The following is an 8345-nucleotide window of genomic DNA, read 5'->3' as shown; positions in this document are numbered from 1 at the left end:
GCGGTGGCTTACGACACCAACTGTCTGCCATCTATAATCCAGTTTTGAGATCCCTTCCCAGAAGCCTTAACGCCCACTCACATCCTGGGCCATCTGACCTCAATAAATCACATGATAGGGTGCAGCTAGGTTTCACAATGGGTTCACCTCACCTGATTGTGACTCACACCCGTTTTCACACTTTGGCTCATGTGATTAGGTAGAGGATCAATAGGGGGTCCGTGTGCCACTTGGGTACACTACCATAGGGCTTAAATCTGGGACTCTTCACCATTTGACCCCAAAACTGAAGAAGCTTCTCGCATGACAGGTGAAACATCTTCAAGCATCCAGACGCTTTTCTTTCGAAGCTACTTAGACTACGATGACCTGGATGACTGAGAACCTTCACAGACACACAACATATTGTGGAAATGTTTTTTATTCATAACTCTTGTCTGTAAAAAATAAATGGATCGGACCGTGTGTATGAGATAACATGTATCTCATTTCTGTGTACATAGTTTTTTTTTGTTTTTGTTTTGTTTTTTTGTCTTTGGTAGACATACATAGAACAATACATAGAACCTTCACAGACATTCTTCTGTTTTATTTATACAGAACTCTCATTTTAAACCATTTTATACATTGGGGTAAAGACCATATGTGATAAGAAAAAAGATCCAACAATCAGCACTTCCGAAGAGGTTTAGCAACAGAGCTACGCTGTTATTTTTAAGAAAAGTGATGAGCTGTCATGGTCTTCTGTTTTTGGCTCTGGTGTGTTGTCTTCCTCCCTGCCAGGGAGGCTTCTGTTTTCCGGTCTCCATCTGATCTCCACACTCACGCATTAGTCGCCAGCTGTTCATCACCTCTGATTGTCCCAGTCAGTACTTAAAGCCTTGTTGGAGTACTGTTCCTGCTGGACCGTTGTACGTACCTCTGTTAGTGTTAGTGCTCTCTCTAGCAAATTTCCTTGTGTTTCCTAGTTCTCTTCTAGCTCCTATCGCCATCTCCCTGTACAGATCTCCCTGAACCCTTGCCTGTTTCCCTTGGACCTTACTTGGATGAGCGTGAGTGAGAGTGAGTCACTGTGTGCAATTGGATTGAGTGTTGGTGTCATGGTCTGTATGAAGAGGAGTGTGGGCGTGTGAATCACTGCCCTGCACCCTTCCTTTGGAACCCCTGGAGCCCTCTTCCCTTGATCACTGTTTATATGTACATATCTCACATGGTGTTGTACATAAATTCTCCTTTGATTGCACAGCTATGAGTTCTGCAATTGAGTCCTGCCTAACCCAACGTGACATGAGCAATGTTTATTTCAACACTGGCCCCACCTTTCCAGATATCCCACCTACTGTTCCCCAGTAGGAGTAAGAGCTATTAATATTTAGATCCATACCCTGATACTGGTAACAGACTGATACTAGCAGTACAAGTTTTAACCCTTTGGTTAATTTTTCAAGTTTTTTGTGGAAAGCACCGATATCGGTGCAGAACCTCACTTAAACAAAGGCTGTATTTAGCTAGTCCCTTATTCCCCAGAGCAAACAGCCCACATATTCGATTTGGTCGACTTTTACACAACCTGCCCTCTCTGATGCAAACCCTGAGGGATTTGTGTCAACACCTAGGCTCAAACCAGGGAATATTCACTTGTTAGACAAAGGTTGGATCACTACACAACAGGCATACATAAAAAAGTGCTGTTTGGGCAGGTTAAACTTGTTTGAGTTTACCCCTTTCTCATTGATATTTATGTATTTTAGAAAATCTTAATGCAGTTTTATTCTTTGAAGCATCTAATTTAGCTCTGAAAGATGCTTTAGAAATAAAATTGTCTTGCCACCTCTGCCACAGTGAAATTTATGGTCCCCATGTGCCACCCCCCAAAACATCTGGAAAAACAAACAAATAAATATTGTAGGAATAATAATAAGGCAGAGAAATACTGTTGGTAATAACTGCAATATGTTCTCTGCTTTCATCTGTCAGCTCTGAGATGAAATAAAGGCAGCGTGGGAGAGCCTGATGCTGTTGTCTCTGTTATTTATGCAGTTTAACTTTAAGGAACTCAAAATAAGAGGGTAAAGTTAGCAGGACCTGCAGATTTAAAGGTACATAAAATATTAAGGATCTGTTTCCAGAACTTTATGAACAACTTCAGTGAAGTTCTCACTGCAGATACATTAAACGTCTGAGGCTGCAATTCATGAACTTGAATATGCCAACACACAGGTTTTATAATGCTGCTATAAAGCTGCTGTTACTAAGAAGGACCTGACCTAACTAGTTGGAGATCTTTCTTCAAGTTCAGTGTTATTTGTTTAACCAACTGCAATGCTCTTCAGACCCTGGCCTGTAACAGCTTGTATTAACTGTGTACATTCTGCACAAACCAGGAACAAAACACACAGAGAAGGCTGACAAAATAGAACCAGTACTTACCCAAGAATGAGAAAGTTATCAGCAAAACATCAAAATCAGACAGACCGAGCTCAATGGAGCACAACGTTTTTTAGATTAAAGAGAAAATCCTCATGTTCAGGCTTCTGCACTTAATGTGGACCTTTCCACTCATACTGCAACAGAAAAAGGGCAAAACCACCACCCACTTATGTGTGACCACAGAAGTTTCATATGAGCCTCAACTGAGCTTTGGTGTGGATTCCTGCTGAAGGCATAGCTGTGCATTGTGCCCGCCTTTTGTTACAATGTGAAGGAAAAGCTTTAGGGCTTCATTTTATCTTTGACATACTTGAGAAACTGCAGGATGTTAAACAGCTACCGATGATCCCACTCAGAGCTCTAAGAGAAATCAGAGGCTAAAGGTTTCATCTGTGAAACATCCACCCAAGGGAACCAAAACTGTTCACACTGAGCCAACAGACTTTTTTTCACTGTCAGAAGGAGAGGATCATTTTTCATGGTAAGCAGGGTGTGTTCACAAGAGGTGGGATGATCCCCTGGGTAGGAGACCATCCTGACAGTGCCAGATGGTGCAGTCCCCATAGACTCCCATGTTAAAATTTCCAATGCTACAAGTTTAATATCATGTTTACCACCTGATATAAAAAAACAAACGAACAAAAAAATGGTTTTGGTCTCCAGCATAGTCTGTGTTTCCCCACCATTATTAACTAGACTCTATGATTCTTTACAGGCGACATCCAAGGCAAAGAGGAAAATAAATATTTAGATGGTTATGTAATTTTCAAGATATTGTGCAAATGGAAGAAATCAGTCCTACATATGTGATTAATATGTGCACTGAAGGACATATCCTGGTCAAAAATGACTCCAAAGTTCCTCACAGCAAGCCATGTTTCTGAGATTTTCAGGGTTGAGTCCAATTAACTCAGTTTTATCTGAATTTAGAAGCAGAACTTTAGAGGTCGTCCTGTTTTTTATGTCTGTAAGACATTTCTGCCGTTTAACTAATTGGGGTATTCATCTAGTTTCAGAGTCGACTGCTAGAGGCCAGAAGAAGGTCATTAGTAACCTTCGCTAAAGCCGCCTCTATGCTCGGATTGCTGTATTCCAAACACTTCACATAAACTGTTAACTATCAGTCAGCTGTTTGACAACTGCTCTTTAAAGGATTTCTGCCATGAAAAGGCTAGAAATCTAAAAGTTTAATTATCACCATTTCAAAAGCCTGTGGTATGTAATGAAGATAGATGGAAGATGGACCCAACAAAAAGCTTTGTTGCAAGAATTCCCCCCAAAAAACAAAAGTCTGGCATGCAGAGGTAGGAAGTAGGGAAAAAAGAGAACACACAGCATGAAGTTTTAACTCTAAAGAAATTCATGAAGTTATCACAAGTTGAAGGAATCCTTGCCTCAGTAGAGCTCCGATTCTTTGTCAGCCTGACTACAGACCTGAAAAGAAATGTGTTCGTTTTAAACTAGTAGATTCATCCTGCTGTGAACAGGTAACTGTAGGAGGAATAAATCAATATGTTCATCAGTTATTAATTAATTTTTCAATTCAATTTGATTTTATTTATTTAGCGCCAAATCACAACAAGTCACTTGTGCTTTATATTGTAAGGAGAAATGTGATAAGTCATTCACTCTTTGGCAGAGATGGGCAATAACGTGTTACAGGTAACGCACCACTGTAATCTGATTACTTTTTTCAAGTAACAAGTAAAGTAAGGGATAACTGTTGCGAAAAAGTAACTAGATTAAGCACGCTGCGTTACTGCATTACTAAACTGTGATTTTGTTTTTGAGAGTGTCTCTTGACAGTGATGTAAGCGCGTGCGACTTTCGTGGTAACAGCTGTGTGCAGATCAAAAATGGATAATATATCGAGTGCGGGCGAGAGTATGACTGTGCAGCGTTTAAAGCGTGGAAGTGCTGACCTTACTTTGAGTTTGATTCCATGAAAAGTGACAGCGTCCACTGTGGGAAGAAAACTTCTTTTTACAGAGAAAAAAAAAAACACCGTCTGAGCAAGTACCTTGCACAGGAATGTGAAATTCGCAGAGAAACCCCTGGATCCCCTCCACTGACATCACCGCCGAGGCACCGGGCAAACCTCCACCCGCCCCACTTCTGCTAAACAGGTGAAAATAGATTTAAGAGCGACAGGACTTAGTCCCCCTGAATCTTTGATTTTATTTATTTGCTGCTGTGTTTTATTTGCATCTATTTTTTAAAGTGAGTGTAAACACAAAACAATATTTTAATTTTATATGCCAGAATATGCAGAAAATAGGTTTAAATGTTAAACAAATTTCTTCAAGGCAAAGACTGTGTTAGGATGCCTGGGTCGTTGACCCAGGGTTTTTGAGTTTATTATATCATTTATAATTTCTAGTCTTTGGGTTTTCGTTAGAGTCATGTCTTATGGTTTGTCTCTGTGTAATCCTTAGTTGCTGTCTCTCCTGTCTGTTATATCCCCGTGTCCAGTCAGTGTCTGTGTCTGCCCTGGTCCCACGTCTCTGTTCCCTCTGTTGTAGTGCCTGCATGTGAGTCTGTGTCTTTTGTTCAGTCTGTGTTATGTGTTTCCTGTTTTACTTTGAAGGTCTCTGTCTTATCTCAGTGTGTTCAGGTTACACTTCCTTGTCTCGTCAGTTCTGATTTGCCCCAGCTGTGTTTCCCTCCTGTTGTCCATTCCCTGATTGCTCCCTTTATGTATTTAAGCCCTGTGTTTCAGTTTGTCATTGTCGTGATCTACCGTTTATATAGCTGTGTTTTTTCAGTCTTCCGGTGTAAGTTTATTTGGATATTTCCAGTTATGTTATATTTGAGTTTAACATTAAAGCGGTTTTGAGTTTAAGTTTTGTCTCCGGAGTCTGCACTTTGGGTCCTTCTCCTGCCTGCACGCAGCCATCACATAACAGAAGATCGCGACCAGAACATGGACCCCGCAGACTCTTTTTCCTCGGAGTTAAACGGCGAGATGATGCGGATGGTGAGTCTGCTCGACCGCATTGCCCAGTCACAGGATTTACGGACTATGGCAGTCGGGCTAAGTGCAGTAGATGCCATCATTCATCATAACCCTCAGCTCTCTCAGTTTGCTAAGGACACTAAGTTGGATGGCACCATTACTGCCTGGAGAGAGCAAGTCAAGGCTGGTGAGCTTGCTCTCTCACTCACTACATCTTCCCAACCGCTGCCCCAGGACAACACACACTCTCCACCTGTCTCAACACTGCCACGGACTTCCTCTCCCTCCCCACACCAGCCGGGTCCCCGTTCGCCTGCCTTTTTCCTGGCGGCTATGTGGTCAGAGGATGAGGAGGAAGTCTCCTTTTCTCCACCGGTTCCTGTTTCCTCATCCCGAAGGAAACGGCGTTCAGGCCGCCGCCACTCCAGGACGGTTGAGCAAACTCCTCTCGGGGGAGACGGTGACTGTTTTTATTGTATGCTCCATTTGAGCATTCTGACTCTGGACATTCTGACATCACACCCACTTCATCTGTTGGTCCCGCTGGGGGTTCTGGAGAACCACTCCAGCCGTCTTCAGTCTCCACTGGAGGGGCCGAGTGGCCCGTTCAGCTTTCTGTCTCCGCTGGAGGGTCCGAGGGACCGCTTCAGCCGCCTGTTCCCACTGGAGGGTCCGAGGGGCCCGTCCAGCCTCCTGCCTCCGCTGGAGGGTCCGAGGGACCGCTTCAGCTGCCTGTTCCGGCTGGAGGGTCCGAGGGGCCCGTCCAGCCGCCTGTTGCTGTTCCGGCTGGAGGGTCCGAGGGGCCCGTCCAGCCGCCTGTTGCTGTTCCCGCTGGAGGGTCCGAGGGGCCCGTCCAGCCGCCTGTTCCCGCTGGAGGGTCCGAGGGGCCCGTCCAGCGACCTGCGTCGCCTGGTCCAGCCTCCGAGTCTTCGCCCTCGCCTGGTCCAGCCTCCGAGTCTTCGCCCTCGCCTGGTCCAGCCTCCGAGTCTTCGCCCTCGCCTGGTCCAGCCTCCGAGTCTTCGCCCTCGCCTGGTCCAGCCTCCGAGTCTTCGCCCTCGCCTGGTCCAGCCTCCGAGTCTTCGCCCTCGCCTGGTCCAGCCTCCGAGTCTTCGCCCTCGCCTGGTCCAGCCTCCGAGTCCTCGCCTTCGGCGTCGCCTGGTCCAGCCTCCGAGTCCTCGCCTTCGGCGTCGCCTGGTCCAGCCTCCGAGTCTTCGCCTTCGGCGTCGCCTGGTCCTGCCTCGCTCCGTCTATCTTCGTCTGCGCCTGAGGTCCCCATGCCGTCTGGTCCTGTCCGGCCTGCTCGTCCTGTTCGGCCACTTTCCGGGCCGATGACTGGACATCATTGCCGTTACGGACGGCCTCCTGACCTGCTCAGTCGCCGCCGGTGCCTCCCGCCTGCCCGGCCCCCTGAACTGTCCTCTTGGCTCTTGGGCCGCCTGCCTCCGGGCCGCCCCCTGAACTGCCCGGGTTTGGACTGTTGTGCCGTCAGCCTCCGGGCCGGCCTCCTGAACCTTTTTGAGACTGGTACCGGGGCCTCTGCGCCTTTCATGGGCTTTTTGTCTGTTTTCTTTTGGACTGTTGCTGGGCCGCAGTGCTGTTGTTTTGTTCTGTTTTGGGCTTTTGCTCCCTGTATTTTTTTTAATTTTTTTTTTCTCTGGCTCCGTGTGTTTGTTTCATTTCGGTCCCTCCATCCTGTTCCCCCGCCGCCCACCCTGGTTGGGTTGTTTTTTGTTTTGGTGTTTCGGGTTGGGCTGTCTGGGAGCCAGCCCTTTAGGGGGGGATACTGTTAGGATGCCTGGGTCGTTGACCCAGGGTTTTTGAGTTTATTATATCATTTATAATTTCTAGTCTTTGGGTTTTTGTTAGAGTCATGTCTTATGGTTTGTCTCTGTGTAATCCTTAGTTGCTGTCTCCCCTGTCTGCTATATCCCCGTGTCCAGTCAGTGTCTGTGTCTGCCCTGGTCCCACGTCTCTGTTCCCTCTGTAGTGCCTGCATGTGAGTCTGTGTCTTTTGTTCAGTCTGTGTTATGTGTTTCCTGTTTTACTTTGAAGGTCTCTGTCTTATCTCAGTGTGTTCAGGTTACACTTCCTTGTCTCGTCAGTTCTGATTTGCCCCAGCTGTGTTTCCCTCCTGTTGTCCATTCCCTGATTGCTCCCTTTATGTATTTAAGCCCTGTGTTTCAGTTTGTCATTGTCGCGATCTACAGTTTATATAGCTGTGTGGTGTTTTTTTTTTTTTTTTTTTTTTTTTTTTTTTTTCAGTCCTCCGGTGTAAGTTTATTTGGATATTTCCAGTTATGTTATATTTGAGTTTAACATTAAAGCGGTTTTGAGTTTAAGTTTTGTCTCCGGAGTCTGCACTTTGGGTCCTTCTCCTGCCTGCACGCAGCCATCACATAACAGACTGTTGCATATAATTTAGTTTTTGCTTGATGCAATGTGCATTAAGTTAAAAGATTACAGCTAATAAAACAAGTTTTAAAAAGAGACTTTTTCATTTGATTCAATTTTATATGATGGGTGAATGCGGTGTGTTGTATAAAGCACTTTGAGTACTCCAGGAGAGTGGAAAAACACTATATAAGAATCAGTTCACTCATCTGCTACCCGTAAACCTTAGAAGTGCTCTGAATCTTTGACTCTGATATTTCCTGATCTCTTTTCCTTGAATCTCTGCTTCCACAGGTGAGTAGTTGAAGAGTTTGGCTTTGTCTGTTTTTTAATTGTCTGGCAGCCTCGGACATTGTAACTCCAGGTCGTCACTCCTGTGGAATGAAGTAAAAGGTTACAGTTAGTTAAACAATGCTGGTTTAAATTGTACCAGTCAGAGAACTGATCAATACTTTTGAGATCTTTTGGAATTATAGTACTTTTTTTTTTTTTTTTTTTTTTTTTTAAACAATGAAATGATCATGTTTGCAAATCAGTTGCAATTTTCTAAAATATGTTTATTCATAAC

At 44.9% G+C, this 8345-nt stretch overlaps 1 protein-coding gene and 1 pseudogene across 2 annotated transcripts in view; one reads left to right on the top strand and one right to left on the bottom strand.

Moving 5' to 3' along the window:
* The window catches only part of LOC146514816 (scavenger receptor cysteine-rich type 1 protein M160-like), a 238201-nt pseudogene that overhangs the window by 13959 nt on the left and 215897 nt on the right, over positions 1-8345 (bottom strand). The window lies entirely within an intron of this gene.
* Positions 5354-6753, top strand: LOC146514826 (uncharacterized). The gene has a single exon (XM_085167827.1). The coding sequence runs from the start codon at positions 5354-5356 to the stop codon at positions 6716-6718; it is 1365 nt and encodes a 454-aa protein (XP_085023953.1). The 3' UTR covers positions 6719-6753.

Source organism: Neolamprologus multifasciatus, chromosome 7 (genome assembly GCF_963576455.1).
Source record: "Neolamprologus multifasciatus chromosome 7, fNeoMul1.2, whole genome shotgun sequence".
In the NCBI taxonomy this organism is placed as follows: Eukaryota; Metazoa; Chordata; class Actinopteri; order Cichliformes; family Cichlidae; genus Neolamprologus; species Neolamprologus multifasciatus.
The sequence above is the reverse complement of the archived record's forward strand: the minus strand, read 5'-3'. Positions and strand labels throughout refer to the sequence as shown.